Genomic DNA, 15,839 nt, shown 5'->3' on the forward strand with positions numbered 1-15,839 from the left:
TGGCAATTAAGTTGTAAATTTAGGGGCAGTTTTCAACTTGACTTGTGCCACCCTGCAATCTGCATGTTGACAAGACACCTGTGTTTGCATCTATGCACCAGCATGTTCAAGAAAATCAGTATTGGGCTTTGCATAAGCAAACAGTTGCTTGTGTATTCCTTTGTGTGGGTTTTCCAGTCAGATACTGTGCTGTCACCTGAGCTGTGCTGTAGAAAGGGCATATAAATGCTTGCATTTGATGGTTGCATTCATGGTAAATTTGACACAATCATAATAAGCAGCTGAAGGGTCAGATCTGTCACTTGCATCATTTTTTGTCTTTTGAAGAACTCATGATACAACATTTTCAGTCATCGCAATGTAGATTAGATCTGTCCAAGTTCTTTCTTTCTGGACTTATGGTAGGAAAAATTAAAGTTAGTGTTCACAGAGGAATCTCAGTAATTCACAACTTGTTTTCCTTGTTCTGTTTCTTGTTTCCTTTTCATAGTACCCACTTCCTCTGTGGTATACATGTAGATACTGACATATCACAAAATTCAGGGGCAGGGGGCATGACCAAAACTTTATACTTGTCTCAATATTAAGCTGCTTCACAGTACATGAAGAATGTAACTTTAAAGACTAGTTACAAAAGAATAGACACATTTATGATCAGAAGTGATAATAACATCAATTAAATGTGTTTTTTGTGTGTGTGCGTGTTTTTTGTTTGCTTGTTTTTAATCAATAGAGATTAATCAAAATTATAGCCTAAAAGACTAAGAAAACAACAAAGAGTGAATGAAATGCAGGCCAGATATACAAGGTTGTCTTGGCTTACTTCTGTTAAATATCAGTTACAGTTATGATCATACAACACTGTCTTATTTAACAGAAAATAACATAGTACATTAATAAAGTGGATTACCAACATAAAGTAAAATTACTGGCCAACAGTGTGCCTTCTGGCGTTAATGAATTAAAGTGTTGCTTTTATCACCTCAAAGGGAGCATTAACAAAGTAAAATTTGTAGCAAACTGCTGTGTCAGTAACACCCTTAAGAAATCAGCACAGAAGATGGTTGTGGTAGGTCTTCTGTACCTTGCATTCCATGCTTCATCAAATCATGTTTCTTACTCTTACAGTCTCTTCCAAATCAAAAAGACAAAGAAGGACTTCAGTGACTGTAATTCATCACAGCAAGCTGACTGTCTCCCAGGCAAGGGAACAGGGCTGAGTCATGTTCTGGCTTGCACATTTTGACTATGGGCATTGTGCCAGTTCCTGCTTCCTTCCAGGTGTGCAGAACCTCAGGAATTAGTTGGCTGGTGGTACTTCAAGTTTCAAAAAGCTATAACATTTTCTTATATACAGACTGGATTCAGTAAAGTAAAATGAATCAACAGATTTGCATTCATCAGATGTTAATTATAAGTAACATTTACACTATCTCTCTGCTTTCATGTGTTAAAAATAGTCTTGATTATGAATAATGGGCTCTGCTGTGACACAGCAATCTGTCCTAACTGTGCTTTGCCAAGGAACAAAATGTGACAAAAATTGCCCATGGCCCATCAGTCAGGACAGATTTTCATGTTACAGTGTAAACTGTAAAAAATTCCTTATAGCTATTTGATAACAGATAAGAGCAGACAAGGTAGTTTCACCAGCATTTTCCCTGCTTCTCTCACCAGCAGGTAACTGGTTGCTGACTTTCAATGGCAGCCATAGCACTCTCCCGTTAGCTTCAACAAATGGGCAAGTGAGCTGAAGGACTGGTAGTGGACAAATTTTCTGCCATTAGTGAAGGACTATGGAATGCATCTGAGTAAATGCATTGTTTGAGATCTGGAGAGCAATTTTGAAGTGAATCATCAAATATCCCAGCTGACCATGCTTTGGTCTATACTGCAGAGCAATCTCAAAGCCCACAGACTAGTTTAGTTGAGAGGTGAAGAAAACTAGAAGGTATCCTTTAGTAGTACTACTATGCTCCAGGAGCTAATGGTTGGTCAGAACATGGGATATATTCTAAAGAAAATACACACAGCATGGGGATGGTGTACTTAGAAGTATGTCCTTTCACAGATCCTATCCTGCCATATGCTTTGCTACTTGCTCATGTAGATGTAGTAGTACTTGAAAGCCACTGAGAGATCTAACTTGGATTGCAAGTAGAGAGCCCATCAAAAAAAAAAAAAAAAAAAAAAAAAAAAAAAAAAAAGAGCATAAAGAGCATCAAAATGTTCTAAAACCAGCTGTTATATATTATGCCAGAAGTTTCAGGAGGTGGTGATATTAGCTTAAAATTGTGATATTAAGATGCACTGGGGATTCATTCAGGGGAAAAAAACATGCAATCTTGAGTTTCAAGCCAATCTGAGATTCTTCTTCTCTGAAGTTGTCAAAGGTTTTATGGGTATTTGATAATATTTTATTTCCAAGCCTTTTCAGCAGCTATGGATGTGAGGAATTCACTTCTTAAAATAATAATAATAATAATAATAATCTGAAATAATACACAACTTAGAATTTAAGAAGATCTGTAAATAATAGGATATTCATTGCAAAACCACAAGAATTGCTAATACCAAAATACCTTCTGATTTTTAGCAAAAAATAGTGTTCTGGGATCTTGCCCAACTTTAAAGCATTTAATGCATCTAAACATTTAAATCTTGCTGCCTGTAACTGAGAAGATGATGTTGCTGTCTTTTGTCAACATTGTTCTTCCCTAGTAATTTCCCTATCAAAGCTTTTGTATTATTACGATTACCATCATTTACTTTCCTTCATTTAACTTGCACAGTTAATGCTATGATATGTACCCTACATGACTGCACAAGGAGCTATATAATTAGCAAGCCAGTTGAAACACATTTGGAAAATGAGTTAGGAAAAGTTTATTTGAAAAATAAATTTTGTTGCAATCACTGATTCTCTTTAGGGGTTTTTAAATGCTCCACTATAAAATGGAGCATTTTTGTGCCTACTTCATTTAACACAATAAATCCTGTGCAGATTACATAAATGTTGTGATGTTGGCTTTTTGATTTTTTAACATTAAAAAAAAAAAAAGGGTTTCTTTTAGGGAAAACATGTTTTTATGGCTAAAACACTAGCTTTACAGGGTTTGGGAAACCAGGGTTGTATCCCTGTTCAGCCACGAACTCCCTGTGGGACACTGGCCAATCACTCTAGTTAGATCACCATCTACAGGCACCTACGTAGTTGTCAATGGGCTAATAATACAGCTTTTTCTTTAATGCATGGCATTTTAAGGAAAGGACAGCTGAGTAATGCATGGCTCCTGATATTTAAAGCTGCTAAGTAAAGCTGTTTTTGTCTGGTCATGGGGGAGTAATTTTCACACCGCTGATGCTGGACACCTGAAGAGGTGTGTAGGTCTTCAATTCCTTTGAGGCCCTCAGACCTCAATTCTCCAACAGGCAACACTACATGTCAGCACTGACAGTACAGGACAGGAGTGCAGTATATTACACACTCTCCCAGTAGCTGCCTGAGACAGAACAGGTCTCCTTTTCCATGCTTTCCCCATGTAACTCGTGTGTTGCTTGGTTTCCAGGGTTGCAGCAGCCTCCAGAACTTGCTGTGAGTGTTCAAGCCAGGTTCTAAGTGTGGCTGAAGGACTTTCTAGGACAAATAGAGACTGAATCAATACAATGAGGAAAAGAAATTTAATGTTTGCAAAGCATGGAAAATCATCCTAATTCTGTCAGTAGCCAGAATGAAATAAGACAGTCATTTCACCAGTGTGCTTTCAGTGCAGCTATTATGTTGAAAGGAAGGAGAGCTGAGCATTTTCTTATCTTTCTCCAGCCATGTTTTGCAGATGATAAGCTGGCAGAACAGACATCATTTTCTGATCATTTTAAATGCTGCTAGAAAACAACACATCTTCAATGTTAAACAAAGATAAAAAATAATGACAAGGACCCCCAAAAGACAAGGTTCCTAGGACACCTCTTTCCATGCCTCTATCTATAAAGATGTTTCAAGCTATGTGTTGTAGCAGTGATTCATCATACCTTTTACAAGAATGTTTAGCTGTCAGCTTGTGCCATCAATGGCCACGTCTTTGATAGGCAACTTCAAGTCTGTTTTCTGTATGTTTACTAGCCCTTTATGCCGGGCCTCATGTGCTCCCACTCCACAAACTCTCTGCTGAAAAGGATGCAGTTTTGGTGGTGTGAGCAGCTGGCTAGACAAGCCCTCCTCCAAGGACAGTCTGGACGACCACACCTGTGTGCTTAGAATTACATATGCAGTTAAATGTTTTGTTGAATTAAGGCTTAAATGGTTAAGCATTTCATTATGTTTGACTACCAACAGATATCAGTTTGATGTCTTTGACTCTTCAGAGGATTTTTGAGTTATATCTTGCAATTTAGTACTTATGTTTCAAAAACAAACAGACAATAAAAAAAAAAAAAATAAAAAAAAAAAAAGTCCAAGCTTCCTTGGCAACCTTAGTTCAGAGAAAGCAAAGCCTTCAGTATACTCTTGGTCTGAGGTGCTGTCTTTCTCTTGTGGTATCTATAAAGCTGTATGTCCTTTGGATGGGTTATTTAGTGTCCATGATTGCCCATGTGAAGCTACATTAGCTACATTAATCATGCTCTGGCAGTTAGAAATCCATTTGTAAACTGATGTATCATTCAAATATCACCATTCTGAGCAGTACCCTAGGGTTCTTGAGCCCTCGTTAACCTCAAGGGGCCTTTCTGAGGAAAATAAATAAACAAATAAATAAATAAATAAAAGACTCTAAAGCAGCCACAAGAAAGACTGAATGACAATTTCATATGTATCCACTATTTGAAGATCAAAGGGCTCTCTGATTTTCCTTTTGTAACAAGGATTAATTTGGTCTATTCTGTTAAGTACAATACTTTCAGCCCAAGTTATATTTTAAGCCATATTTTCACATGCTGGCAGAAAACACGTGTCTGCCTCTGTAGATATGATTTTGATAGCAGCAGCAATATGTGTGTGTCAAGGTCAGTTTTGAAGCAGCCCCCAACATATATACTTTATGCTGTGTGTGCAATGGCTTGCGTGTTGACTAAGGAGGACTTGGGAGAGCTGGCTTTAGTCTGGGCTCTGTCATTGACCTGCCAAGCAACCAGATACAAGACTATTTTCCAATTAATAAACTGAAATGTTAGGAAGGGCAAATGTAATGGCTAGGTATTGATATCACCATTTCTAGAACTCATCCTCAGTATATCACTGGGGCCTATAGTAATTACTGGGCTACAAACTAACAGTAAAGATGCACAAGCATCTTTATTGCATCAGCTGATATGCACTATACCTGAGTATGGAAGCAAAGTATTTTGGCCAGCAAGTGAGGAAGGAAAAGCTTCTTTGTCTCAAGGACTTACACATATTAAGGATATTATCCTAAGGATTTTATAAATGTATCCTCATTTCTGGATTTAATTTTAATTATCTGGATGACGTTTTCATTTGTAACGGATAATGTCTTTAGCATCTGCCTATGGCAATACATGGGCAGTGTTTCAGAGCTGTTCTCAATTGCATTTGGATACATCATAGAATTTTATAAGAGCTTCATTTCTCTCCACCTGCCAGGAGATAGTGGGGTCATGGCACTCTTCCAATACTAAATACATTGCCTAGTAGCTAGACTCACCTTCTATAAACCAAAGATGACTGTATTCATTTTAGCTGAGGCTGAGGTCATGCAGGAGATCAGAAGCAGTCTCTGCAGTACTGAGCATCTCATATTTGATGTGGTAAAGGCTCCATGTCCAGAAGAAATAGCTGAAAGTAAATATTTTAGATAAATCTGCCAGGTGCATGATCAATCAGATTTGCTGGTCACTAGTCTGTCATCCCAGGTAGAGGGTCACTAAGGAGAAGTTGGGGAAATTAATTATTCTAATAAGGTCTCTCCTTTCAGCTTACAAGGAAAAGATGAAGGAGCTGTCCATGCTCTCTCTGATCTGCTCCTGTTTTTATCCTGAACCTCGCAACATGAACATCTATAAATATGATGGTGAGTAACTTTCATTGGAAATCATCCTGCAGGTCAGATAATGTGCTAATGCTAGGAAATGACTCAGATAACCATCCTGGTACCTAATGTTAGGCAGTCGATACTTTGCTGATTTAACAATTCATTTGCTGGTCTTGGCTGTTGTCTACTATTGATTGTATATTACCTGCAATGCTCAATATTGGTCCTAATAGCAACTAACTAAACTTTTAAAGCCCTTTCACGGTGAACTGTATTTTTTCCCAGTACCCTGAGAAATACTTACTATTTGAGAATTACAGATCTTCACAGCTGACATAATTTCCAAGGAAATGAAGAAAAGATGAAAGCATGCTTAAAAAATTAATCAGCTTGGGCACTGCTCGCATGGGGCGTGAAATGACACAGAACGCCAATAAGCTTCCAAAACTGCTGTAAATTTTTATTTTTATAAGATTAGGGTATAATTAAACTATTGTAGATAAAATGGGATGTGCTTCTGAGAACAGTTTTTAGCCCATAATCTGCTATTTCATTTTAAATGTCCAATGCAAAGATGCTAAATCTTTTGTCTGTACTTCTGATCCTACATTAATGTCAGTGCTGCTTCTCTCCTTGATACCACCAAAGTATTGAAAGACTTAACATTTCTCACTTTATCGTGCAGACATGGAAGTTAAACAGATCAACAAACGTGCCTCAGGCCAGGCTTTTGAACTGATCCTAAAGCCACCATCCCCGGTCTCAGAAGCACCACGAACTTTAGCTTCTCCAAAGAAGAAAGAACTCTCTCTTGAGGAGATCCAGAAGAAGCTGGAGGCTGCAGAGGAGAGGAGAAAGGTATTTTGCCTTAATAAAATACTAGTAATTACACCAGACATTATACAGGATAACAGCCATGTTCCCTATCCATTGCCATCATTGTTTTGCATTACCATCACTGACCCACAGTATGTTTGCATGGACAAAATCTATTAATGTTTTTAAAGGAAAAAAATTAGTTTATTTTCTTTCAGCAGCTTGCAGACAAACCTGACTGATTTGGATGCTTGGGAAACACGTGTCATTAAAATACTGATAGCTTTGGACAAGAAACCTGAGATGCAGATAGCACATGGGACAGCCTCAACAGCAAAAAGCTCTCTGCTCTCCTTTTGCTTCTGTCAGACCAGATCAGGGGTCCCTGGGAGAGTCAGTGGATCCATTACAGTGGTGTGTGGTGAAAAGTGAATCCCCTGAAGTTAGTAAATCTGGTTTGCTGACATTTGCTTAAAACCTGGCCCTTATTTTTGACTTGCAATGAAACCAGACTATTCTGAATCTCACTAATTTGAACAATTCAGTCATTCGAATGTTGCACATTAAGACTATTGCTTCTGTCTTTACTTGTGTCAAAGCAGAAGGACATGTCTAAATGTGAAAGGCATACACATAAGCAGTAGCACCTGCCCAGAAGTATGAGTTTTCACACACCCAAATGATGACATGCTTCAAAGACTCAATCTGTGAAGTACCTCTGTACTGAGTACAAATGCTCAAGTAAAGATTTGGACACAGAATGAAATGGCAGCAATTAAGAAGCCTGATATTATGCATATACTTAGTAGGAAATATAGATTGAATGTCCCAGACATTTCATTTCATTGATTTCATTACTGTTCATTTCTTCCTAAAAGAGAGCTCATTATGCCATAAACTAGTAATCAGTGATGGCAGTACAGACACCTGCAGTTTCTTCCCCTTAATACTATATTCATTCTGAATGAACATATAACTAACTGAGTTATTTTAATAGATTAAATCTTCCATATTGGCAATGCAGCAGAAATTGCAAGGAAAAGAACCAAGCCTCATTACAAGTCCTTGGTGCTCACACATCCCAAGTATCACCTGCAGTTTTGGTCTAAAAAAAAAGTGTATAGTGCAGAGAAAGGTAAAAAGCAACCAGAGTATAAGAAGATAAATTAAACAGTCCACTTCTCAGCTTGGAGACAGACAACAGATGGAAGATAAAATTCTATAAAGTCATGAATAGTAATGAGAAGATGAATAGGAACAATTATGTTCTGTTTCATGCAATCCAAAGTGGAAGAAACACTCAATGAAACTAGATAACAATTTCAAAACAGAGAGAGAGAATTACCTTTGCATGTATTGCTTAATCAAGTTTTTGTGTTTGTTAACACAGGTTATTTAGATGTTATTAAAATATTAATTATTTCAAAAAGCAAATTAAAAAAAATGGTAGAGCGGTACCTTGCAGAACATGATTATATGGATGCAACATCTGGCTCAGAAAATACCTAACCTGATGGAAACCAGGAAGACAGATGTATGTAGGAAAGAATTAGGCAGATTTGCCTAGCTTTGTATACACTACCCATAAGAATCTTCCTTCCACTCTCTGCTGCTAGACAAATCAGGCAGACATTTTCTGAGATCCAACATGGCAGTTGTTATCATACTTTTCTGTCTATGTATGGCAGCTGTCTGGCATAACCGTTCCAGATCCTGTCCTTCCAGCACAGTTCTAATTAAAATCAAGTATAACTAATTGATGAGAATAGCCTTTTTTGAAACACTACTAACTGATTTCACACTTTTTAGGAATTACGCCCTGCTCTGTCAATTAGGCAGTGTTTTCTTTAATAAACTTTAAAAGTCGTGAGAATATCTACAGCAATACATGCAATCCAGCAGCCTCCTGCGTATGCTTTTTCATGTTCATCGTTCATGCTTATTTCCTTATATGTTTTTATAGGGCTCCTTCCTTTTCTCCTCCTTTTTCCTACCTCAATTGACAGTCACTGTGACCTCATACTCTCAGACCAAATTGAGATTTTCACCTGAGATATTTTTCCTTTTTACATCATACAGCAAGACCATTTGAGCTAGTGACAGACTTGTCCTTTCTGTTTACAGAACCCTCTTTGTTGTGTGTCATTATTATCCCATTACTTCTTTGGCATGTGTGCACTATATTTTCCCATCTTGGTAGATAATCAGAAAGATCTCGTCATCATTTCCTCTTAAGAAATTAGTGCACAGTGACGTTGGAAGCAGCAGAATTTAATTTCTTAAGGAACTTTTGGCATTTATCAAATTTTACCTATTGGTTTTGAATATTCAGCCACAATTGCACTGGATGTACAGACTTCAAAAGCTGTATGTTGAATCATATATCTTTATTGCCTATATTCAACTTGCATGAAAATGAAACTCTAAAGGGAGGTACATTTTTAGTAGACTTTGGAATGAGGGAGAGAAACCATATGCAATGAAAACCTCTTAATGGCTTTGTATTGGGATGAAATTAAATCATGTCAGTCCTTAGTAGTTAGCACCACAACGAATGCTAGAGAACAATCATCTTTTTTAGCTTTCATGCTGCTGATTGTAGAGTTAAAGCTATATGAGTTGTTAACACTGTTAATATAAAATCATATAATCAAAGAGTCATAGAATCATCTAGACTGTAAAAGACCATAAAGATCATCATCTAACCATCAATCTGACCTACTGAGTCCCATCATTAAACCATGTCCCTCAGTGCCACATCCACACATCTCTTACTTACTTCCAGGGATGGGGACTCCGCCACTTCTCTGGGCAGCATGTTTCAATGCTTGAGCACCCTTTCCATGAAAAAATTCTTCCCATCTTCCTATTCTTCCTATCTAAATCTATCTAATCTTCCTATCTAAATGGCACGACTTGAGGCTGTTGCATCATATCCTATTACTTACACCTGAGAAAAGAAACCAACACCCTCCTGGCTGCAGCCTCACTTTGGGTAGTTGTAGGCAGTGATGAGGAATATGATGTAACAACAAAGAGATGGAGGAAGCCAGTGCTATGAGTAACGTCTAACTTGGGCTCATTCCCTTGCTTTATATGGAAGGAAAAATCCCAGTTCCAGCCCTGAAAACATCACTTCTTCAACATATGACTTCCTTCTGATTAATAACTGGGCATTTATATGCTGGCAATTGCATGGCAGTTGGAGCTTTTAATCCTGCCCTGTAGTATCTCTTAAGTACACAATACACTGAAGAATACCAAAGTTTTCTCAGCTTCTGCAGAACAATTTAATTTAAAATAAAGCCATAGAGTGAATAAATGTATTAGGAAAGTGGAACTCTCATGACTGGTAGTGTGTCTCACACACTCTAATAACCAAGATTGTCAGGGAAATGCACTCAAGCTGAGTTTCCCAGTTTAAAAATTTTCTGAGGCCATTCCTTGCTTTAAGAGTAATCCTTTATCTCTGCATAAATGATTTCAATATTTGGAGCTATACAACAAAGAAAAATAGATAAATGAGAGAAAACAAGAGCACCTGTTATTCAGGTAAGTGGAATTTTCTTCCTGTGAGTAATAATAATAATAATAATAATAATTGGGGAGGACTTGGTAGTGTTAGGTCAGAGGTTGGACTAGGTGATCTTGGAGGTCTCTTCCAACCTAGATGATTCTGTGATTCGGTAATAATAATAATAATTAGTAATTAATAATAATAACAATTTTTAAAGCATCTCTAAATAGAATTTCTGTAAATAATTTTTCTATTAAAGTGAGCTCTAAGTTGTCTGCATCTATCTCTGGCCAGATAAGCATGAGATAAAGATTTCTTTGTGAAGCACTCATCTCTGGAAACTGAGGTTGCACATGATCCTTTAGAAAAATGGCATGAATTTCTTAAAGAGCTGGCCTACATTATCCATCTTTTTAGCACAGAAGTACATTTCTGAGAGCAAAAGTGTCTGTACCAGGAATAATCTAACTACATTTTTATTCCTCTACACCTAGCTGCAGCTGTAGCTGCACTGATTAAGCCATTTAATATTTAAGAAGTCTTCTGAATATTCCTCTCTAAGTATTCTTTTTTCCCTTCTCCACCATTTTATACTTTTCTCTCCTTATTAATCTTCATCTCCCATTCCCTTTCCAGATTTTTTTCCCTCATTTTCTCATAACTATGCAAGAAGCATTTATTGTAAACCATTTACAAGTATATTAGAAAATGGACTATCAAGGATTTGAGAATACCCTTTCCAGCACTTTAATACAATGTTGAAAATTAAACTTGGAATAAAAACTTCCTGTGTATGTTGGAATCCTATGTCAAGACTGTCCAAACACAGTGGCTAAAAGCCAACACCAACAAAGGGAGTTCATTAATCCCAGCCACACTAGGTATCAAGGGTCATTCATTTTGGCAATTTCTGGATGCATAGTAGACTTTGAACAGGCTGGGTGGCCAACTTCTTTTGCCAAATGTGTTTGAAACAGAAAATCATTCAACAATCCAGTACAAAAACACACCAACTACATTCCAAAATCATCACAAGGGGATTTCAAAAGTGATCTGAATACAATCAAACAGACAGACTCACAGCTGTTGTAAATGGCATTAGGAGAACATCAGTTTAAATGAGACTCTACCCCTTGGATGGTTTGTGATGGGGAGGGGAGTCCTTTATTTTGAACCACTTCTGGGTACCCCAAACATTTTGAAGGAGGAAAAGAAGGAATGCCTTTTAAGGCACATTGTAAAGGAAAATCATATTAGGAACATGCAGTCAGTTCCCGTGGCCTGGCTTAGCTTTCATTTGGACTCTTACCAGTGTCTATGCAATTTGCTTCCAGAAAACACTGAATTACCACATAAGCATTTTCTTCCTTATCAGGCATTAGTGACTAAATTACTTTTGAATACTTCATCTGCTAGTGTGGCCTCTAGAACTGTGTGTACTCTGATAGGTAACTCTAATTTTTCACAGTTCTCATGGACTTATGATAATAGGAAGTAGTTCCAGAAGGCAAAGGGCTTCAATGGAAGATAACAAATTCTGACAAACAGGCAAGTGCCCCAGAGACCCAAAGGCATTTTGACACCTCCCACTGAAAGCCAATGTTTATTTTTCAAATATACTGCTTAGAGTCATAGTCCAAAGCTTGCTTTTTATTATAGCATCTCCATGGGATACATCCATGGACATGTCTACTTACCAAATCTCAAAATGCTTGATTGTATATAAACACCTTATACCAAGGTATGTTTTAACATCTTGAAATGCTAGCCTTTCAAACTAAAACACTTCTTTAACCTTTCATGGGAATGGACATGAAGATCAGTATCATATTATCTTTTTTGATTCAAACTCCCAACAGAAAAGAAAGTATTTTTTAGATTATCAAAGGTACTTTTAAATCACTTATGTATATGTTCACAAAATTCAGATCAGCAGCCAAAATGATGATAACTTTTCTAAAAGCAAACAGAAGATTGCCATTAAAGACTAAATTAAAAAGAAAATGCAGAAAAACTTCATAAGCACTAGTCAAACTTAGCCACACAGGTTGGTCCAAAGACATTCCAACAGGATGAAGATATTAAGTTATTTATTTTTTACATTTTACAAAATCTTTCAAAAGAACTTTTTTCCATTTTGAAACGGCATATGCTTAAAGAAATGATAAACATTAAGGACATGAAAAAAGCATTTTGCTTCAAAATAAGCCTTTTATCATGCAATTATTAAAATTATTGATATTTTTGGTAAGCGTGCTTTTTAATGAATTTTGAGTCAGGCTACACCTTCTTTGCTCAGGTGCCTTTCCCTTTGGCTCATTCTCCTTCCATTCTCTGCCAGAGAAACTCCCTCAACTCTTCTTGCCTGTGCCTGTCTGGGGACTTTCTGTTCCCATTTGCAACATCTATTAGCCTGCACAACATTAATTTTGTCTGATGGAAAGATCTAAAAAGTACTTGCTACTTGCTCTATTAGTAGCTGTTCAGCATGTGCTATAGTGGTAAAAGCAACAAAGATCTTTGAAAGGTACAATCCAGTTCAGTAGACCACTCTCATCATCGAGTGCTTCAAGGGTCGTAGACTGAGAAATGAGCCCGTAACTGTGACCAGGATAGAGGTGAAAGCAAATATAGTAAGTGGCCAAGATTATTAAAAACTTGCATTTATCTCTGATCTCAAGCCATTGCAGCCTTTTAAAGCTATAGATGTTTTATTCCAATGTCTTGATGCAAGGTGTTCTGGCTGGTTTCTGCTCCCTTTTCTAGAATCTGCTTAATTTGCCTTGTCAGTACATTTGCCTGTATGTTTACCTTATCTTTGTTAAAATGTTTTCTCTTCCTCGTTTGATCTTCTACATGTAAGAGAACTGCAGCTTTTTTCACTCCATTAAAAACCACATGATATAATTTAATAGGATTCATTACCGCTAATTGTAATTATTGGTTAAAACCCTTAATTTAGGCCTTAAACTAATTCATTTTTATGGTTAACAATGGCAACAGTGTATTGTTATCTGCACTGAAATATACACTTATCTTCCTGGAGCCTTATTTCATTCCATGATTTCTGTTTGCCTCTCATGCTCCCTCTAATTTATTTTACCCAAGAGCATACAATGTTGTTTATCATTTCCAAATAACCCCTCTGAAACATATTGTCTTTTCTACTAGACTTGCCTGGAGGATGGGCCCAGTGCTGCAAGTTCCTTGGCTTCCCTCCTAGGATTAGTGGTTCCATGTCAGTAATTTGATTTAAAAAACAATAACAAAGCTTGTGCTTCTGCGTTCACAAAGAATAGCACACTGTTGTGCATAGGATGAATGTGCTTAATTCCTTCCTCCACTTTTCATTTTCCTGGTAGAATTTAAACTTTAAATTAGCAATAGTTTTTTTTGTTGTTGTTGTTATTTTCTATAAAATAAAACCCTTTTTTCTTTCATAATTACCAAGATGGAGTGAAACACAAATATCATGAGGAAAAACCATTGTCTGATTTGGTTCTGTTTATCTTTCACAGTGGTAAACTTCAAAGCCTGTTATTAACAATTCATGCACACTGAAGGACTGTCCAGCCTGGGCAAAAAATGTGCCTCTTCTCCTTTTTAACACTGTGCACTTCAGCCTCCAATCCCAGATCTCTGCAAATAAAACTCTCTTATCTAAAAGACCACAGCTCTGAGAGGTTAAGCAACCACTGCAGTAGCTGAGGGCAGCATTTCTCATTAACAGCATTTCTCTTTAACAGAAGTACTTCAGAGGCTTCTCTGCTGCTGCATAAGTCATATTCCCCACATTTAGCCAGTGCCACTAAGCCCCTATTATTGACACTAATACTGTTTATATACAGAAGTGATCTTTCCAAACTGTGCCTGTAACAACAAAGGAACAAACTTTACACAGTTTCTAAACACTGTGAAGAGCCCTGAGGGGGTTATTTTACTCCTCGTGGGTGTGTGAGACACTAATTTCAGCCACATGTCTCTCTGTTTCCCAGTCCCAGGAGGCCCAGGTGCTGAAACATCTGGCAGAGAAGAGAGAACATGAGCGAGAAGTGCTCCAAAAGGCTTTGGAGGAGAACAACAACTTCAGCAAAATGGCAGAGGAAAAGCTGATACTGAAAATGGAACAGATCAAAGAAAACCGTGAAGCTAATTTAGCTGCTCTTATTGAACGTCTTCAAGAAAAGGTAACTGCACCATCACTCCTCACCTAGACTAGAGGAGAAAATCTAGCCAATATTTTGAAGAGAGGTTGAGGGTATCTCTTTTCTGTTGCAAAACTTGAGTTATTTTTAAAACAGAGCCCCCTGATGCCTATCTAAACCACTTTTGAAAAATCACAGAATGGTTGAGGCTGGAAGGGACCTCTGGAGGCCATGTGGTCCAATCCCCTGCTGGAGCACGGCCACCCAGAGCAGGCTGCCCAGGACCATGTCCAGGTAGCTTTTGAAGATCTCTAAGGAGGAAACAATCTCTGTGGGCAATCTGTGCCAGTGCTCTGTCACCCGCACCATACAGAAGTGCTTCTGGTGTTCAGAGGGAATCTCATGTGCTCTAGATTGTGGCCATTGCCTCCTGTCCTGGCACTGGGCACCACTGAAAAGAGCTTGGCTCTGTCCTCTTCACATCCTCCCTTCAGGTACTGATATTCATTAATGATAAAGATAAAGCTCCCCCTGAGCTTTATCTTCTCCAGGCTTAACAGTCTCAGTTTTCTCAGTTTTTTGTTAGAGGAGAGGTGCTCTAGTCCCTTCATCATCTTAGATGTCCTTTGGTGGACTCTCTGCAGTATGACTGTGTCTCTCTGGTTCTGGGTAGCCCAGAACTGGACACGGTACTCCAGGTGTGGCCTCACCAGTGCTGAGTAGAGCAGAAGGTTCACCTCCCTCAGCCTGTTAGCAATACTCTGCCTAACGCAGCCCAGAATACTGTCAGCCTTCTTACTAGCAAGGGCACAGTGTTGTCTCATGTTCAACTCGCTGTCCACAAGGACCTCTATGTCCTTTTCTGCAAAGCTGCTATCGAGATTGTCATGGTGAAATGTGTATTAAAAACTCAGCTGTCCCCTGCTTCTGTTCTTAATCTTGGTTTGGGACCTTTGTGGTGGCCAACATTCATGTTTATTCTCACAGAGTTATGAAGACAAAGGTTCATCATGAAAAGGAGAAAGCAAGACAAAGACATGTTGATTTTCTAGCTTTTAAGAAAATGCTGTGAACAAATTAAAGGTCACTTGCATTTAGATTTTGGTCTTTAAGAAAGGTCAGTGACCAAATCAAACAGTTGTCCCGTGGATGTATAGTTCTTGACTTTCCTTTTTGACAAGGGGAAAAATAAGCAAAGAACTCTTTCCTACATATCGAAAGGGACCTATTCTTCCAGAAGCTTTGCAAAAGAAAAAAGAAAAAGAAGAAAAAAAAAAAAAAGACAGTAAGTTTTCTTTTGAAGATCTTTGTTAAAGGCAGAGGAATTTCCTTTTAGTAAATCCCAAACACCACAGTGACCTTCTCCAAATC

The 15,839-nt window shown here is 37.8% G+C and overlaps 1 protein-coding gene across 1 annotated transcript in view; it reads left to right on the forward strand.

The window, feature by feature from the left end:
• STMN2 (stathmin 2) overlaps positions 1-15,839 on the forward strand; it is a 36,735-nt gene that overhangs the window by 16,623 nt on the left and 4,273 nt on the right. Inside the window, exons 2-4 of the mRNA XM_084511220.1 lie at positions 5,934-6,029; positions 6,676-6,848; positions 14,319-14,510. Of these exons, the coding sequence (XP_084367346.1) occupies positions 5,934-6,029; positions 6,676-6,848; positions 14,319-14,510 (461 nt within the window). The remainder of the gene's footprint in view (positions 1-5,933; positions 6,030-6,675; positions 6,849-14,318; positions 14,511-15,839) is intronic.

The sequence above is a fragment of the Aythya ferina genome (assembly GCF_964211825.1).
Source record: "Aythya ferina genome assembly, chromosome: 2".
In the NCBI taxonomy this organism is placed as follows: domain Eukaryota; kingdom Metazoa; phylum Chordata; class Aves; order Anseriformes; family Anatidae; genus Aythya; species Aythya ferina.